Source organism: Dama dama, chromosome 17 (genome assembly GCF_033118175.1).
Source record: "Dama dama isolate Ldn47 chromosome 17, ASM3311817v1, whole genome shotgun sequence".
NCBI lineage: Eukaryota > Metazoa > Chordata > Mammalia > Artiodactyla > Cervidae > Dama > Dama dama.
In genome coordinates this window covers 24341190-24361832 of record NC_083697.1, presented here as the reverse complement: position 1 = coordinate 24361832, position 20643 = coordinate 24341190, and the positions used below count along the sequence as shown (strand labels likewise).

The window sequence follows — 20643 nt, the reverse complement described above, 5'->3', positions numbered from 1 at the left end:
ATGTGCTGAACACATGATTTTTACTCCACCTTCCATACCATCCAACAAGCATTTACTGTGTATGTACTAAGTATTATGCTTTGGGCCATTTGTTGTTGTTCAGTCGCTCAGTTGTGTCCAACTTTTTGTGACCCCATGGACTACAGCACACCAGGCTTCCCTGTCATTCACCATCTCCCAGTGTTTGCTCAAACTCATGTCTATTAAGTTGGTGATGCCATCAAACCATCTCATCCTCTGTTGTCCCCTTCTCCTGCCTTCAATCTTTCCCAGTAGCAGGACCTTTTCCAATCAGTAGGCACATTAGGCAGCCAAAGGACTGGAGCTTCAGCTTCAGCATCAGCTCTTCCAATGTACATTCAGGGTTGATTTCCTTTAGTTTATGACTGGTTTGACCTCCTTGCTGTCCAAGAGACTCTCAAGAATGTTCACCAGCCCATTGTTCAAACAAATCCATTCTTCGGCACTCAGCCTTTTTTACTGTCCAGCTCTCACGTCCATACACGACTAGTAGAAAAACCAGAGCTTTGACTATACAGACTTTTGTTGGCAAAGTAACATCTCTGCTTTTTACTATGCTGTCTAGGTTTGTCATTGCTTTTCTTCCAAGGAGCAAGTGTCTTTCAATTTCATGGCTGCAGTCACTGTCTGCAGTGATTCTGGAGCCCAAGAAACCTAAGTCTGTCACTGTTTCCATTGTTTCCCCATCTATTTGCCATGAGGTAATGGGACCGGATGCTACGATCTGTTTTCTGAATGTTGAGTTTTAAGCCAGCTTTTTCACTCTCCTCTTTCACGTTCATCAAGAGGCTCTTTAATTCCTCTTTGCCTTCTTCCATAAGAATGGTGTCATCTGCATATCTGAGGTTATTGATATTTCTCCCTGCAATCTTAATTCCAGCTTGTGTTTCATCCAGCCCGGAATTTTGCATGATGCACTCTGTATATAAGTTAAATAAGCAGGGTGACAATATACCGTTCGATGTACTCCTTTCCCAATCTGGAACCAGACCATTGTTTCATGTCCAGTTCTACCTGTTGCTTCTTGACCTGCATACAGATTTCTCAGGAGGCAGGTAAGGTGGTCTGGTATTACCATCTCTTGAAGAATTTTCCACAGGTTGCTGTGATCCACACAGTCAAAGGCTTTAGCATAGTCAATGAAGCAGATGTTTTTTTCTGGGATTCTCTAGCTTTTTCTATGATCCAACGGATGCTGGCAATTTGATCTCTGGTTCCTCTGCCTTTTCTAAATCCAGCTTGTACATCTGGAAGTTCCTGGTTGACATACTACTGAAGCCTCACTTGGAGGATTTTTTTAAATTAATTTATTTATTTTAATTGGAGACTAATTACTTTACTATATTACAGTGGTTTCTGCCATACATTGATATGAATCAGCCGTGGGTATATATGTGTTCCCCATCTTGAACCCCTCTCCCACCTTCGCTTGGAGAATTTTGAGCATTACTTTGCCAGCACGTGAAATGAGGACAATTGTGCAGTAGTTTGAACATTCTTTGGCATCGCCCTTCTTTGGGATAGGAATGAAAACTGACCTTTTCCAGTCTTGTGGTCGCTGCTCAGTTTTCCATATTTGCTGGCATATTGAGTGCAGCACTTTCACAGCATCATCTTTTAGGATCTGAAATAGCTTAGCTGGAATTCCATCACTTCCACTAGCTTTGTTCATAGTGATGCTTCCTAAGGCCCACTTGACTACACACAACAGGATGTCTGGCTCTAGGTGAGTGATCACACCATCATGGTTATCCAGGTCATTATGATCTTTTTTGTACAGTTCTTCTGTGTATTCTTGCCACCTCTTCTTAATATCTTCTGCATCTATTAGGTCCATACCATTTCTGTCCTTTATTGTGCCCATCTCTGCATGAAATGTTCCCTTGGTATTTCTAATTTTCTTGAAGAGATCTCTAGTCTTTCCCATTCTATTGCTTTCCTCTATTTCTTTGCACTGATCACTTATAAAGGCTTTCTTATCTCTCCTTGCTGTTCTCTGGAACTTTATATTCAGATGGGTATATCTTTCCTTTCCTCCTCTGCCTTTCGTTTCTCTTCTTTTCTCAGCTATTTGTAAGGCCTCCTCAGACAACCATTTTGCCTTTCTGCATTTCTTTTTCTTTAGGATGGTTCTGATCACCACTTCCTGTATAATGTCATGAACCTCCGTCCATAGTTCTTCAGGAACTCTGTCTATCAGATCTAATCCCTTGAATCTATTTGTTACTTCCACTGAATGGTCCAGTGGTTTTCCCTACTTTCTTCAATTTAAGTATGAATTTTGCAATAAGGAGTTCATGATCTGAGTCACAGTCAGCTCCCTGTCTTGTTTTTACTGTCTGTATAGATCTTTTCCATCTTCAGCTACAAAGGATATAATCAATATAATCAATCTGATTTTCATATTGACCATGTGGTGGTATTAATGTGTACAGTCATCTCGTGTTGCTAGAAGAAGGTGTTTGCTATGACTATTGTGTTCTCTTAGCAAAATTCTGTGAGACTTTGCCCTGCTTCATTTTGTACTCCAAGGCCAAGCCTGCTGTTACTCCAGGTATCTCTTGACTTCCTACTTCTGGGCCATGCTTTGTGCTAAATTCTTACAACACAAAAAATGGTAAAGAGGGTGCTTATTCCAGGTGGGCAGACAAATCCCTCACCAATCCATCCTTGAAAAAACAACAAAACCAACTATAGTTAAAATAAGTAAAAGATTCAGACATTGGGATCCTGGACACATCCTTCAGCTTCTCTTTGCAAATCTCTATGACGAACAAACAGAAGTGAACACTGATCGTCAACAGAGAGAGCTGTGTGCTATTCACTCAGTCATGTCTGACTCTTTGCAACCCCATGGGCTGTAGCCCGCCAGGCTCCTCTGCCAATGGAATTTTCCAGGCAAGAATACTGGAGTGGGTTGCCATGCCCTCCTCCTGGGATCTTCCCAACCCAGGGATCGAACCCAGGTCTCCTTCATTGCAGGCAGATTCTTTACTGTCTGAGCCACCAGGGAAGTCCATGAATACTGGAGTGGGTAGCCTATCCCTTCTCCAAGGGATCTTCCCGACCCAGGAATTGAATCGGGGTCTCCTGCACTGTAGATGGATTCTTTACCAGCTGAGCTACCAGGTAAGCCAGACAGTGACCAAGAAATTAAATGGATAAACTGGTTCCCTTCCTGTTGTCATCATAATCAGGACTGTTCTTCCTGAGTCAAGAAAGTACAGGCTTAGTGGGTGAAACTGAGCTTCCAAGGTGGCAAGACTAGACACGAGCCTGCCCAAGGAACCAAATTCACCACCAGATTCAGTGGAACTCGCCCCAACTGCTCATGCGTTCCCAGGTCCAGACAAAAGAGCTCAGCATAACAAGCATTTTCCTTCCTCTTCCACCCTTTCCTTTTCAGGGTCAGAAGCTGGTGCCAAAATCTATACTTCATAGAGCTCCTGGGAGCTTCTGATAGCCCCAGTTTATCACATTCCCTGCTGGGAGGCAAATAAAAGTTACCAGCATGAATTGATTCCAAACAATGTAAACTAAATATCTATCTTTGATGCTTTTTTCATGTTGGCATGCTCTCTCTTACTGTTAATAATAATAACAGACCAGGACTAATGTCAAAGGATGTCTAAAAGATAAATTGAATGACTGGTATCAAAGGCCACAGAGGAACAAGTTCTAAATGTCTCTATGCCAAATTTTCATCAGAGTTGAAACTCCGGGAGCAGACTATAAAACTGAAAATACAAGCTGTGTGTACTTTGATATGTTAATTCAATCTAATGCAACAATCATACATAGAATGAATTCCAGATCACTCCAAGCAACATGATATACATAAGAATGAGACATTTTCCTTGCTCTCAAGATGCTTATGATTTAGGCATTTTCCCCATTCACTATGGGATTTCTTACATTTTCACTAGAACAAAGACCACAGAAGTGCTAGGCACCAAATTTCACCAAATAGGTTTCCACCAGCCCCCAAAGTCCAAGTCCTCTAAAACGTGTCTTGTGGGTAGGATTTCAAGCTGATGGGTGATACTGAGTGTAAACAGTACTACTACCAACAGGTACTACTGGTTAAGCCTGAGAGATACAACTGTGTAGTAAGACCCACTGACTCTTCTCAAGGAGCTTCAGGTTGTTCGAATACTTTCATCTCTTAGAAAAGATTATCAGTCTCAGATACGGTTAAGATGAAATATTGAAGGAAAGACAAACTGGGAAAAAAGCATATTACTTACCTTTAATTTCTCCAGCCCGGGCTTTTTTGTAGAGTCCTTTGACATCCCTCTGCTCACAAACATGCAGGGGAGCATCAACAAATACTTCGAAGAAAGGTAAACTTGCACCCTCGTGAATCTGCCTTGCATTGTTGCGATCCTTAGAAAAAAGACACAGGCAGAAACTTAACAAAAAATGCTCATAGGAACCAAGGGTACTGTATTAATAACAAGGACAAGGAAAAGAGCTTTTCGGTTGAGTTAGAGCAAAATGTATTTGTCAAAGTTTAATTTGTATTTTAAAAATATAAACTGAAAATAAAAACCCAAGAAATTAGGTTAACAAGCCCATTCTGCATTAAGAATTTTAAAAGCGTTGCTATTCTGAAAATCGGATATACTGGGAAGTTCCAGGAGGGAGAACAATAAATGCCCCACGAATGCTTTCACCTAAACTTTATGAGGAACTTGAGCCAAAGCTCAGCTCGAATGCAAATGCCATCAGGCCTCTCTTAACAACTCACTCAACCTCAGTCTGTGATGGCCTGAAAGTAACTTCACCAGAAATCCATTCAGAACCAAGGCTAGTTTATTCTCTTGCCACATACAAACCCCTGCAGCCACTGCACATGTCTAACATGCCCCAAACTTCATTTTTCTGCATGGCTCCTAACCCCCAACTCTGATAATTACTTCAGCGCCCAGCCTAAAATCTCTCCACGCTGTCTTCCGGAATACTCCGCCCTTTTAAGGGATCTACTTCTTCTTTCTGATCTTAACTAAAACCAAGTCCTCCCTGATGGCTTCACTGCCCTGCGTGTTCTCAAAGTCAGGCTCCACATTCACTCTATATATTCAAGGTGGTGCCACCATTTTTGTTGTCATTTACCATCATTCTCACGGTCCCTCCACTCAAGCCTACTTCCACTCTTACCAATGGCCACACCTCTAACTTTAAAAAGAAAATCCCCAGACATGAATGTTCTCCATCTCCCCTCTGCCATACAAATATGCCTACATCCCCCACCTTGACCTCATTCCCTCCTGCCACTCCTGCTCTCACAGATTCAAAATGCCCTACCCTACAATGGAATACTACTCAGCCATATAAAAGAATGAGGTTTTGCCATCTGTCGCAACACGGATGGGCCTGGAGGGCATTATGCTGATGAAACAAGTTTGACAGAGAAAGGCTAATATAGTATGGTATCACTTACACGTGGAATCTTAAAAAATACAACAAACTAGTGAATATGACAAAAAAGAAGCAAACTCAAAGAGAGAAAAAAATCAGTGATTCCCAATGGGGAGAGGAGGGAAGGGGCAATACAGGGGTGGGGGAGAGAGAGATACAAACTATTGGGTACAAGATAGGCTGAAGGATGTATTGTATGACACAGGGAATGGAGCCAATATTTTGTAATAACTGTAAATGGAAAGTAACCTTTAAAGTTATACGTTTAAAAAAAATCTCCTTCTGGATAGTCGGGGGATTTGGGATGGACATGGACACATTGCTATGATTAAAACGGATAGCGGACAAGGATCCACTGTATAGCACATAGAATTCTGCTCAATGTTGTGTGGTGGCTGGATGGGAGGGGAGTTGGGGGGAGAATGGATACATGTGTGTGTATGGCTGAGTCCCTCTGCTGTTTGCCTGAAACTGTCACAACATTGTTAACTGGCTATATCCCAATACAAAATAAAAAGTTCCAAAAAAAAAAAAAAATCCCTTCCTTCTAATGAAACTTGCTCAGTCCACGAGTCCTGCTTCATCCAGAATCTTCAACCTTCTCTTTCTTCACTGGCAACAAGTAAAAGTCACTACTTTCTATTAAAAACCGGTGAACAAACAAATGATACAAAAATCCCCATCATCGTGGGCACTTGCCAGGCCATTCTGACCACATTTCACACTACTGAGCGTACATATCCCAATAATGCTACTCCCTGGGGGATCCCACGCAGGCTGCCCAGGGCTCCTTTGACTTCACCCCTCACTGCAGCACTGGTGTTGCCCACGCCTGATCAGGAGCCCACTGCTCACCCCACACAGTCCCAGAGCACTCTTCTCAACTGCTTTCACAGTGGAAACTACAACATACACACCAACTCTCCAGCATGAACTCTGTCCGTTTCTGAAATTTAACACCCTTTTCTAACTTCCTCCTAAATACACCCTCCTGGACATCCCCCATGTACCTTGAACATGTCCAAAAACCGAACGCCTTCTCTCTTCTCCCAGGCTGTCCTTCCCACCCATACTGCCCAAATCAAGGAATATTAACACTATTCACCTGGAATCTCCAGAGTTTTCCTGGTTCCTATGCCGTCCCATCTTGTGCATTTTGTCACAAAGTCCTTCAGATTTTACCTCCAGACATTATACTAACCCACTTCTTGCCTAACTCCTGGTTCCACCTTATTTCTTTTGCTGACAAGTGAGTCACCCTTTTAATCAGCCTACTGGCTTCTAGCTTTGATCTTCTCAAGGGCACACTCTACACCGTACCCAGGATGATAAGATGATGCAAATAAGATGATGCAAATTCAACCACGTCACTAAACTCTTCAGAGACCACCCTCATCGCCATCAGGGTAAAACCGAAGCATCTCAGAGTGACATGACAGGTCTTTACCTGGGCCAACATCCTCAAGTCTTGCATCTGATTAATTATTAATCAATAATTAATACCAATCTTTCTACCAGGTTGCTTGGATCTTATGCCTTTGGCATACCCCCTGCAAACACTCACCCCTCTCCTGCGGCTACAGCAGTGTGCTCCCTCAGAGTAAGCTCCGTGCTCAGTCCTCAGGAACCCTGCCCCACATGTCCAGGCTGGCTGAGGGCCTCACTTCCTCTGAGTTCTCAGCGCTCGGTCACTCAGTCATGTCTGACTCTTTGTGACTCCATGGACTGCAGCCCACCAGGCTCCTCTGTCCATGGGATCTTCCAGGCAAGAAAACTGGAGTTGGTTGCCATTTCCAACTCCAGGGGATCTTCCGGACCCAGGGATCAAACCCGCGTCTCTTGCGTCTCCTGTACTGGCAGGTCGATTCTTTACCACTGTGCCATCTGGGAAAGTACCCACCATGTACCTCTATCACAGATCCTAATGTACTGAAATAATTTCACTAGCTTTATAACCTTAGTTTCTGGCATAGCAGTTCAGTGGTGATCCTACTATTACAACTGTCCTTTCAAATGAAGGTGTTCCCAAGTTTCCACCTGTCACTCTCTTCTCATTCTTTATACTCTTTTGATTTCTCAGCTTCATCAAGGTTTCAACTAATTGAGTTAACAACCTCCAAAACTATATCTCAATTCTATACAACATTCCTGAGCTCCAGAACACATTTCCAAATAACCCAGAGGTCATCTTCACCTAGATACACCACCGACACTTCAAATCTAACCCATCTAAAATGACACAGTCTTCTCCTCCCTTCCTACTCTACATCTTCTAACTCAATCAGACCATCTTCTCCTCAGAAAGCACCCTCCTTCATGTTCACCCCAAATTCAGCATCAATCCAGGCACGACATCCCACTGATGCTACATACATGCTCAAGAGCTCTCATATATGCCCCATCTTTTCTATTCCCACGGCCGGTGCCTGAATTCACCCCCAAAAGCCTCCTAACTAGTCTCCTACCTCTAGACCATTCTCATTCCAGGCTTTACGGTGACCTCACTAAAATACACACCCAGAGACACCATTCCCCAGCACAATCTCAGCTCTCCACCATCCCTGGGGCAAAGTTTTCAGCAGTCTGGAGTTTTCTGTGAGACTGCTGCAAATGGCTCGAGCTTCATCTTTCCTCATGTTTATCCTGCAGAGCAGCCAAAACAAACTACCTACAGTCCCCCAGGTGCAATTCCCTCACATTTCCATGCTGTTGTAACTACTGCAGTATCTCTGCTGTCTGAAATAGCTTCCTCCCTCCGGTCTAACTGGTACACTGAGTCACCCCTCATGACTCATCTCAAGCAGCACCACCTCTTTGGATCTTCCACAGCAGTTTTCATACACGTACCCAATCACTTGCCTTAAGATCACATCTCTATGCTCCCACCAGATCACCTACCAACTCCTTAAGGATAAGAATTATCAGGCTTATTTTTACAACCAAGATGCCCAAGTTCAGGGGTGACAGAAGAATACACATATCCTATATGACTTGGTACAAATATTCTTGTGGATTTTGACATGCTCTAAGCATAATCTAAACCTCATTTCCATTCTCAGTGCTTTTAGGCATGAGACCAACAAAAGTTTTGTTCCATGCTATGGAAACAACAGGGCCAAAAAAAGCATATTAGCATATACTTTTAGATACCCAGGGCTCAGTTGCCAGCTCTCCAAAGGTATCACTGACTTTTTCTTTTTCTAAGAACTGCAAAGATTCCCAGAAGGTGCAAGAATATCACCATTATTATATCACTCTGAAAACTGTTTCTGTCCAAGAATTGAGGAACTCTAACAACTCTCATTCTCTTACACATTTCATTATCTAGGATACTTTAAGCTGATGTATTGACACTGATCCCAATGCTTCAGGAAAATGAAAAGTAGCTAGTCCTCAAAGAACCTTTTACGACTCCTGCCACAGTTCAACTAAGTGAATCTCTGTGATTAACACTCAATCTCACACTTAATCTATAATCTTTACAGCTCAAGTTTTTTTAAATCTAAGTAACCCGTCCAGATTTATGTTACAATAATAGAATTGTGCTATTACTTATTACACCTACTGAATACTTACTACACATCAGGCATTGTGCTAAGAGCAGTCAATGCATGATTTACCTAATCCTCAGAGCAACTCTAGCCTGGAAAATTCCATGGGCAGAGGAGCCTGGTGGGGCCACAAAGAGACACAGCTGATCGACTGAGCACATACATGCACACACATGTGCACACACACACACACACACGCGCGCGCGCGCACACACACACACACATGTGCATGCATACAAACACATGTGCACACATACACACACCTGCACACGCGTACACACACACACAAAGCAACCCTACAAGGTAGGCATTACCTGAGCTTCAAAGGTTAAGTAAATTGGCCAAGGTCCTAACAGTAACTGGGAGAGCCGAGATTTCAGTCTCTTATTTCTGGCTTCAAAGCTGCTATCTTTAACCACTAAGATATCTTGCCTGTTTTTACATATCTGGGCTCCCTAAGAGGCTATGCTATCATTTAACAAATATCTACTGTGTTCTAAATATCTACTGTGTTCCCGGATCCGGGCTTAGCGTCAAGATTAGAAAGACAAATCAGACGGAACCCCAGCCTCAAGAAGCCAGTGGGGTTTAGAGGCAGCAAAGTACAGTGGGCAAGAGCATGGATCCCAGTGGCACAGTCTGGGAGCAAACCCTTGCTCCTCCATGCAGTGTGTGAGCCTGGATGATTTACATCTCTGTTTCCTCACCTCCACCCTCCTTACTGAGTGATGAGAGCTAAGGGAGCTAGTTCATATGACAGCACTTTAAAACTGTTATCAGTACATAGTAAGTGTTCAGTAAGTGCTAGCTGCTATTATTACCATTATCACTGTTATTATTACTGCTGCTGCTGCTGCTAGCATCATCAATCAAAAAACTGGGATTTATAATAAAACAATGCAACCTCCCTGGTGGTACCGTGGATAAGAATCCATTCGCCAATGTAGGGGACACAGGTTTGATCCCTGGTCCGGAAAGAATCCACGTGGCAAGAAGCAACTAAGCCTGTATGCCAAGACTACTAAGACCACACTCTAGGGCCCACAAGCCACACCTAGTGAAACCCACGCACCCCAAAATCCATATACCACTACTACTGAGCCCATGTGCTGAACTGCTGAAGCCCATCATCCACCTAGAGCCTGAGCTCCACGACTACAGAAGCCACCACAAGAGAAACCTGCATCCCACAACGAAGAGGAGTCCCCGCTCACTGCAACCAGAGAAAGCCCGCAAAAAGCAACGAAGAGCCAGCACAGCCAAAGATTAATTAATTTTTTTTTAAATGTGTCATGGTACACTACCAAGGGCAACCAAGACAGATACCCAGCAAAGTCTGAGAGGAGGAGATACCCAACCTGAGACTCAGAGCATGAACAGGGTTCAGCTGATGCTGAGGTGAGGCTAGGAGGAAGGAGATGAACGCCTTCTAGGCAGAGGGAAACGGAATTCTCGTGAGGAAAAGCAACATGACTTTTCTCAAAGCAATACAAAAAAAATGAATCAGTGCTGCTATGGTCTCTATGAAAAAATGTGATGAAAGATGAGCCTCAGGAATTGTGAGCAAAAGAATCCCAACAGGACACATGTTAAGAAATCTAACATTTTCCCTGGTGTTTAATGCATGTTGAGTCTTTATTATAGGTTTTGTGAACTGAAAAGTCAAACTTGAAATAATTTGGCCATTGACTTGGTCAACAACTTTGGTTATACTTGGTAAGGGCCAGGGGATGAGTGGGTCACAGCAATGCTTTTCAAAAATGAATTTACTTAGAAAGTTGCAGCACAGAAAGGCTGTAGGTTAACTGTTTTAATTTGGATTTAGCCTCAAAGTACATGTCAATGTTTAGATTATTTGCTTTTTCTGACACCATGTTCTCAATATACGTAATCAGACCCACAATGGTGCAAAAGTCACATACCTGAGTATAAGGTGATATAAAACTTGTGATGCATACTAAGCCAGCATCTGCAAACAGCTTAGCTACTTCCGCGATGCGTCGAACGTTCTCTTCCCTGTCTTCAGGACTAAAGCCAAGATTTTTATTGAGACCTTGACGAATGTTGTCACCATCCAAAGTGTAGCAAGGAATACCATGGCAAACCAAGTATTCCTCCAAAGCCATGCTTACTGTGGTCTTTCCTGCTCCAGATAAGCCTAAAAGTGAACAGTCCACAGATTTCAGATAGAAAATTGAGAGGATAATTACTTAGTAACAAAGAATTTTAGTCACAGGCTTAATTATATTCATTATGCAAAGCAATCTCTCAGTAACATTCTTATCCAATATTTCTCTGTAAGATTTTACTATGTCTTAGCTAGAAAAACATCTGTAATTTAAATATAATAAGCATTTATGTTTTAGTAATTCCTGTCTAAATTCAAAGGTATCCCAGAAATCACTGAGCTACAAAGGCTTAACCAATCTGAATATTATATTTGGTTGAGTACAGATATTCACCATGTCCTCTTGTTACCACTATTCTAAAACTGCATGCCAATTCTAAAACAAAGTTATATGCCCAAATTACTTCTGGTGAGGGGAGAAAAAGAAAAGACAAAAGTCAGTGAAATAAATATTAGAAAGTTACCTCTAGATCCCAGGATCAACACTTCCCAAAGGCTCTCATGACAAAAGTAACTGAGAATCTAATTTATAACATAATTAATCTAGAAAGAAAAGAATATCCTCATTTCACCTTCCTCTACTAATGATATTTAGTCACTAAATGATAAGAAGTGAAGGAAAAGAAAAAAGTATATTTATGCACTAACATGTGCTATGTTAGGGAGTATGTTATTACAGAATTCACAACTAAGACAATTATGAGAGACGAGATAAAACACGGAAACCTCATGTACTGAAACTCTCGACGTGTCAGTATAGAAGGCAAACTGAAAAATAAATTTTAAAAAGGATGATATGTTAAAAGGATCAATATAGCATTAGATGCTTTCTACATTAAAAACGTATATTAACAAGCACAGCAGGTAGTATATTTTCCAACAATGGCCTAAAAGCTTTTTTACAACAGGACATTGCCACTGTCCCATTCACAGGCAGAGTCTATTATATTTCCCAGCCCTTGAATCTGGGCTGGACTTAAGACTCACCTATAACCAAAAGAATACAGTGAAAATGATGATGCATGACTTCCAAGACCAGGTCAGAAAAAGCTGTTCAGCTTCTCTTTGGATATTTAATTTGAGAGAAGCCAGCTGTTACACAGGGCTTTCCTGGTGGCTCAGCTATAAAGAATCCACCTGCCAATGCAGAAGGCTCCAGTTCGATCCCTTGGTCAGGAAGCTCCCCTGGAGAAAGAAATGGTCACCCACTCCAGTATTCTTGTCTGGAGAATCCCCTGGAGAGAGGAGCCTGCCAGGCTACAGTCCACAGGGTCGGAAAGAGTCAGACTCGACTTAGCAACTATGCATCAGCTGTTAAATACTCTGAGACCACATCCTGGAGAAATGAGAAGTAAGTGTTGTAGTTGATAACCCTAGCCAGCTAAGATCCCGGCTGACACGCAGCACCTACTGTGGGGCTCCTGCGGACACCCGACCAGCTGTGGCTTTACGTGACTGGAGCCCAAGCCAGCAAGACTGCAACCAAGCAAGAGCCAGAGGCAAACTGCCCAGCAGAGCCCTCCTGACCTCCTTACCCCCACAATGGTGAGCGAATTAAAACGGCTGTTCCGCACCACTAGGTTTTGGGTAACTTGTTACGTATCAACAATGAGTGAACACAGGCTGGGGAGACTGGGTTTTTCTGTCCTTTGCTTATTGTTTTAAACAGGGTCTCTGTGCATGTAACGACTTAAACTAAAATGAGGTCACACAGGACTAGGATGGGCACTCAATCCAGGGACTGGTGTTTCTATAACGAGGCCATGTGAAGGCGAAAACAGACACTGGAGTGGTACGCCTACAAGCCAGGGAACGCTGAGGACCGCCAGATGCACCAGATGCCAGGAGAGGGAATGGAATAGACTGTCCCCAGAGCAGACAGAAGGAAGCTACCCTGATTTCAGGCTTCTGGCCGCTTCCTAAAACTGTCAGAGAGTAAACTTTGGTTGTCTGAAGCCACTCAGTTTGCAGCAATTTGTTACAGTGGCCCTGGTAAAATAATATACAAATCAACATAAAGATACAAAGAAAGCTGATGTGAAGCACAATCTGAGAAGTGTTTCAAGAAAATGGTGTATAAACCTGGACAGATCTGGTTAAGCTACTGAAAGGAAAGAAAAAGAAAGAAGTCATGAATTCTGTATCCAACAATATTGTCAAAAAAAAAAAATCCAAAACACACAATTAACAAGCCTGGTTTGGTGAATGTATATAGAATATTGCCCACATCAGGGGAATACATTTTCTTTTCAAACAGACAATTCTGAAATTGATTACATCCTAGACCTGAATGAAGGTAAGTACCAAAAAAAAAAAATCTGATAAACAGAATTTATAAACATCATTAGTGGTAAAATAAAGGGAACATACTAGGTTCAAGAAAAGAAGTATTCAATGTTTTAAAGATCAATCCACCCCAAATTGATCTTTAGATACAATGTAACCCCAAACCAAATCTCAACAAGATTTTGGGGGAATTGGTTAAACGGATTACAAAATTCATACACTACAAAGAGCCAAAAAAAAAAAAAAAAAACCTCAAGATATTTCCAATGAAGAAGGTGAGAAGACTTACTCCACTGAATTTCAGGACTTTACAAACACATAGTAATTAAAACAGTGTGGTAATAAGAGAGGAATCAACAAGTGAAGTATACCAGTGGAATCGATGCAAGTTCCCAGAAACCCACACATAAGTGGAAACCTGATCTATGACAGCTGGCCCAGCAGATCAGAGAGAAAAAGGATACCTTCATCAATATATTCTCTTGGGAAAACTGATTATCTACATGGAAAAAAAGAAAATGGATCCCCCCCTCACACTACATACAAAAACCAACTGCAGGAAGATAAAGAGCCTAAAAAGGCAGATACAGGATTTTGCTGGCAAAGGTCCTCTAGTCAAGGCTATGGTTTTTCCAGTAGTCATGTACGGATGTGAGAGCTGGACAAAAAAGAAGGCTGAGCCCCTAAGAACTGATGCTTTCGAACTGTGCTGCTGGAGAAGACTCTTAGGGTCCCTTGGATTGCAAGGAGATCAAATCAGTCAATCCTAAAGGAAATCAGCCCTGAATATTCATTGGAAGGCCTGATGCTGAAGCTGAAGCTCCAATACTTCAGCCACCTGATGCAAAGAACTGACTCATTGGAAAAGACCATGATGCTGGGAAAGATTGAGGGCAGGAGGAGAAGGGGCGACAGAAGATGAGATGGTTGGACAGCATCACCGACTCAATGGACATGAAGTCTGAGCAAACTCCAGGAGATAGTGAAGGACAGGGAAGCCTGTTGTGCTGCAGTTCATGGGGTCGCAGTCAGACATGACTGAACGACTGAACAATAACAAAGAGCCTAAATGAGAAAAGCAAAACTTCTGAAAGAAATTATAGGAAAAGTAATCATTCTTCAAGAATGCAGGTTAAAAAAAAAAGCTCATAAGGAGCAGAAAAAAGTCACAACATTTAATAGAAGAAAATGGAATAATGTTTTAAGAATTCTAAGACAAAGAAAGTAGGAACCAAATACATATTTTACCCAACCAAGTTGTCATAAAAGACGGGCAGATATTCTCAAACATAACAACTCAGGGAATTCAGAATCTAACAGAAAACCATCTTACAAAATCCACTTCAAAAATATAGACCATAGAAACGTGACTCAAAGAAAGAGCTCATGAGCAGACATGCTGTAATAAAAGAACTGATGATTAGGTGGTAAGGGTAAATCAATTTACTTACAGAACTCAAATACAAACAACTATGTATATTTAAGATTTGGAACAGAATATGTTACAAGCATGCTCAGTGGAGTCTGACTCTTTGTGACCGCACAGACTGTAGCCCTCCAGGCGCCTCTATCCATGGATTCTCCAGAAAAGAACACTGGAGTGGGTAGCCATTTCCTTCTCCAGGTGATCTTCCTAACCCAGGGATCAAACCCACATCTCTTGCATCTCCTGCACTGATAGCCAGATTCTTTACCACTCCACCACCTAGAAAGCCCATTACAAGTCTAGACAATGTAAACATAACAATTTAACATCAATCTCAATTTAAGAATGAGGAAATGGGAAGAACACAAAAGTGCCACATACAGAAACATATCACCTATCTACAGCTGAAACTTTTAATTTATAAAAACAAAAAATGGGAATGCTGCTTTTTGGCAATCAGCAAAAATTTTAAGGATGAGTAATATCCATGTTGACAAGACACTGGAAGATGGGCCCTTGTCCACATTAGGAAGATAAACAGGTCCAAATGTTAGCGGGTTGTGTGGCTGTTAGCCTAAGTGATGCCATCTTGGACCAGTACAGTTCCTCCTGTCCTCCCACTGACCCTACCCAGGCCTGTACTTCACTTCTCCGTCATCAAGAATTTGCAGTTAATAGACACTGTTTAAAGATTATTAGGTCCAGGATGCTTCTGTGTTCTGTTAATCCCCAACAATGATGAAGACCTTAGCTAACATACTTCTGGTACCCAGAAGACTAGTTACCCATTCATAAATATTGACTTAAGAATCCACTTCCTATGTCCAAGCACTTACTCCCATGCCCTAGGTTAACTATCAAATTGTCCCAGGGGGCCCTCGGCAGTGCAGAGTGCAGCTGCCAATGCTTCCAGATCACTGCCAGATCCCACCCAGTGAGTAGGTTACCCTATAATAAACTGATCCATTGATTATATGGAACTGCCTGCCTTGTTATTCAGTCTCAAGATACCTTCTCAATTCAGTAAGCACTCTTCATTCCCTCTGTCCTCCAACATGGGTAAACTGGCAAGATGCATCAAAATTTTAAATCAAACTCCTAGAAGTGAAAAGATCCATCATTTTTAAAACTACCTCCAAAACCTGGATCAATTTACCCTCTCCAAGACAGACTCTGGAAAAATCAACACAAGAATCAATCAGAGGCCAAAACAAAAGAAGAGTGATAGAAAATGTGAAATTCTTCACCGCTCATTCTTTCTCCTCATGTGGTCTATATCATTAGCATCTTGAAGGCAGAATCCAGTTCGTATTTGCATGCAGAAGTTAACAGAATGTAAAGTGATTTTAAGATGCATTCTGATTTTTCCCCTTTAACAGCAATTTTATAAAGAATAAGAGGAATTACCAAAAGAAAATATGTTATTACTGAGTAGCTCTAGTATGATGCTCCAGATACAACAGGACTCAAAATTGAAATATGCTTACTCCCAGGTCAAGGCTGTCTATAATAAACACTGCTTTAGAAAAACTGGTTAACTCTCTGGACCGTACCTGTCAGCCAAACTGTACAGCCACGAAAGCCGCCTCTGGTCCCCACCACTTGTCCTCTCTTGTTTCTGCTGACATGGTGGGCTTGATAGGTGACATTAGTTGCTCTCTGCATCCCCTGGGAAAAAAGGGGGGAAAAAAAGAAAGAATTTTGGTCTACCTGAGTCTCTTAAAAGGTAAACATATATTCCTTGCAAACATACAGTAACTGCCCTATGTGACATGACAAAAGCAAGGAAGAAAGATGAATACTAACAGCTTTTCCTTTCTTTAGAGAACCTGGCAGTGTCCAGTTCTTTACATACACCAACTGATTTAGTCTGCACAGCTCCCCAAAGATGCACAAAGTCCTACTACTATGGTTTTCCAGATTAAGGTGAAAAGTTAAACCTGCCCCAGTTCCCATAACTTGTGAATGGTGGACTCCAGAGCCCAGTCTTCTCACTCATTCATTCATTTAATCACTCATTCAGCCAGTGATTCCTGGGGCCATACTTGTAAACCAAGTAAACAACACAGGTCCCCTACCCTCAATGAGCTAACATTCCACTGGGAGACAGACTAATAAAACTTAATTATTAAATCAGAGAGTGACAAGTGCTCTCTGAAAATAAAACAGGGTAAAACTGGAAAGAGAGATAGGGGGTGAGTGCCTCTTTAAACAGAATGATCAGGAAAAGCCTCTTGAGTAGGTGGCATCTGAGCAGATTCCTGAATGAGGTATGGAAGGGATGTCTGCAGGTATCATGAAATGGGTAACGGGAAAAAAAAAAAAAGGAATGCAACTGTTGTTCTCCCAAATTTTTTTCTTCTTAAACAAAAAGGGTATACAATTACATAGGCTTCAAAGGATCTTAATAGACATTTCTCCAAAGAACAAATACAAATGGCAAATAAGCACATTAAAAGATGCTCGACCACATTAGCCATCCAAGAAATGAAAATCAAAACCACAATGAGATACCACTGCACACCCACCAGGATGGCTATAATCAAAAAGACAGGCAAGGGGGCTTCCCTGGTGGCTCAGTGGTAAAGAATCCACCTGCCAATGCAGGAGTCACATGTTCGATCCCTGGTCCAGGAAGATCCCACATGCTGCAGAGCAACTAAGCCTGTGTGCCTTAGAGCCCGTGCTCGGAAACAAGAGAAGTCACTGCAATGAGAAGCCCATGCCCTGCAGTGAACAATAGCCCCAGTTCGCCACAACTAGAAAAAAGCCCGAACAGCAACGAAGATGCAGCACAATCAAAAATAACTAAGTAAAATATAATTATTTTTAAAAAGACAGGCAGTAACAAGTGGTAGTGAAGATATGGGCAAACTGAAATCCACATATGTTCGCTGATGGAAACGTACAGCCACTTTGGAAAAGAGCAGTTCTACAGAACATTAAACATAATTACCAAGTGATCCCCACTCCTAGATTTACACTCACAAGAAGTGAAAACAAGTCCACACGAAACTTGTACACATATGCTCTAACAGTTGATTCACAAAAGCCAATGGGTCAAACAACCCAACTGTGCATCACAATAATTAAACAAAATGCTTTTTTTTTTAATTGTATGGTATATCCATATGAGGAAATACTATTTGGTAATAAAAAGGAATGAAGTACCAATACATCCTATAATATGGACAAACCTCAAAAGCATTATACTAAGTGAAAGATGCTGGTAACAAAAGCCACATATTGCACAATTCCATTTGTTAATATGTGAACCATCCAGAAAAGGAAAATTTAGAGGGATAGAAAGTAGATCAGTGACTGCCTCAAGCTGGATGTTAAGTGCCTGCTAATGGGAACAGGATTCTTTTCTAGGGTGATTAAAATGCTCTAAAATTGACTGCCGATGGTTGCACAACTCTGTAAATATACTAAACAATGTGTATTTACAAATCATATATTTTAAGTGGGTAAACTGAATGGTAGGCAAATTTATCTCAATAAAGTTGTTTTCTAAAATTGAAAATATGAATCATGTAGGTTCTATTTTGCCCTCCCATGGAGCAAAAACATAATTATAGGGCCTTTCCAACGAGTTATGCCTTTATAGAATAAGTGTCAGCAGTCTTTTAATTGGGTGTTTGCATCTGATTCTTCGTATAGCTCTTCTTTTTCAACACAATTTTATTCATCATTCATTCAAAGATATTTACTGAATGCACACTACATGCCTGATATTCTTCTAGGTTCTGATGAAAATGCCAATAAAATCACTGTCCTCCTGAGGCCTTTCTAATCCTCCCTGCCAGGGCAGGAGTTCTCAAAGCCTGGTCCCTAGCCAGCAGCTTTGGCATCTCCTGGGAAATGCTGGTAAAGAATCCACCTGCCAAGGCAGGAGACACAAGTCCAATCCTGAGGTCTGCAATATCCCCTAGAGGAGGAAATGGCAACTCACTCCAGTCTTCTAGCCTGGAAAATTCCATGGACAGTGGAGTACAGGCTACAGTCCATGGGATCACAAAGAGTCGGACCCCACTGAGTGACTGAGCAAGCACGCGTGGGAAATGCCAGAAATGCAAATTATCAGAACCGATCCCAGGCAAACTAAGTCAGAAACTTTGGGATGAAGCCCAACAATCTGTATGTTAAAGCCTCCGAGTGACTCCAATGCCAATTTAAGTTTGAGAACCCACTGGGAAAACAGAGGAAAGAAAATACACCAAGATAAATACTTTGGAAATTATGTAAATTAGAAATAAGCATCAAACAGGAGGGGAATGTAAATAAAGCCAAAAATGAGAAGTATCAGAGGAAGGGTGATGTTTAGACAGGGTGGCCAGGGAAGGCTTCAGCCAGAATAAGGCACTGAAGGTCTCTGAGGACCTCTGAGGGAAGCCCCTTCCAGACCAGGAACAGCAAGTGCAGAGAAGTAACCAGGCAGATCCAGAATGACTGCTGGGCGGCTGGAACAAGGCATCTGAAGGCACCAATCATTCATTTAAAGCCAGAGTGGTGGCCATGACTGTGTGCTTCCACAGCCACATGAGTGGCTCAGGCTGACGCATGAAAGTCAGAGATGGATTCAACCTTGACCCAGAGGCCATCAAGACGGGGAACAAACACCCTCACAGGTATACACACATGGACTTTGAAAAGGGACTATTTTTCCATCGAGATCTTCAACTTCCAGATGTATTCTTATCTCAAACTGGCTAGCCTAAAGAAGTGCCTGAGGTTTAGAATCTTTCCTCATCTCCCTGCACAATCAACGGGGTATGCAGGAGAAAGTATCTCTGTCCATCTGCCTCTTACTGTCTATCGCTCATTGCCTTTGGGAGTTGGGGGGATTCTCAGGAGCCAAAAGGACCTCTTCCCCACTAACCATCTCATTAACGGATATACTTCCAATAATCACGAAGAATGCTAATAGGGGTCTCCCATTTCATTTCCATTAAACTGATGCAGCAGACATAACTTTCCGGCTCTGCATTTCCAGGATTTTAAACAAAACACGGGGTATCAGACACAGACATCTGCATCTCTTGGCAAGCAATGTCACCTCTTTCCTGAAGTGTCCAGTTTCAGCTCCCAGTCAGGCAGCCTGGGAGGAGACAGAAGCTAAGTCTGCTGAAAGAGGACACGACAGGAATGGGGGGACCAGGAGGGTGCTACACAGGTTAGCTGTCTATACTTGCAAAACCTGTTCCACTTGGTCATTTGGTTTGGGGATGTTTTTCCAAGTTACTTTGCTTTAGGGCAAGAAGAAACATGTATCTAATGAATTTTAATTCATTTTGGCACCATAAAATACCTTCTGCTTTCCTTTTTAAATTGAGTAGAATGTTTAAAAAAAAAACAACTGAGAAGCTATAAACTGTAGAGGATGTGGTTGACAGAAGATATAGGATAAGACTGTTTTAATCACTAGGAAAGTATGCTCCCTCCAGGCCTCTTTCCGCCTACGTTTAAAAAAATTCTGGCAGCCAAAATGGCAGTCTGGGTACAAGGAGGCTTACTGTTTATGGGTGTTTGATATTTTTCATATTAAAAAACAAACTTTCAAAAAGATTTGCCACAATCTCCTAATCCCCAGTTTTTCAGAATAAACCAAAGAACATTTTTAAAATCTATTACAATTGCAAGATGGTAGGTATATGCCAGAATTACTAAAAATCTAAAGGCCATTTCTGTATGTAATCTAGGGCCTCTTCCCTTCTTTTCCTTTTCCATCCCACTCTAGCCAAATCCTGCCTATAATTCTGCTGGGAAAACTTGACATTAGTGACTAAGGGCCAAGAGTGAGTTATTTC

At 41.9% G+C, this 20643-nt stretch overlaps 1 protein-coding gene across 4 annotated transcripts in view; it reads right to left on the bottom strand.

Moving 5' to 3' along the window:
* The window catches only part of PAPSS1 (3'-phosphoadenosine 5'-phosphosulfate synthase 1), a 151388-nt gene that overhangs the window by 80524 nt on the left and 50221 nt on the right, over positions 1 to 20643 (bottom strand). For 3 of the 4 annotated variants that reach the window (XM_061164249.1, XM_061164250.1, XM_061164248.1), the window contains exons 2-4: positions 16387 to 16501; positions 10916 to 11151; positions 4269 to 4407 (exon numbers count right to left, since the gene is read on the bottom strand). In XM_061164249.1, the coding sequence (XP_061020232.1) occupies positions 4269 to 4407; positions 10916 to 11151; positions 16387 to 16498 (487 nt within the window). In that variant the 5' untranslated portion in view covers positions 16499 to 16501. The remainder of the gene's footprint in view (positions 1 to 4268; positions 4408 to 10915; positions 11152 to 16386; positions 16502 to 20643) is intronic. The other variant, XM_061164251.1, reaches the window with a different exon arrangement.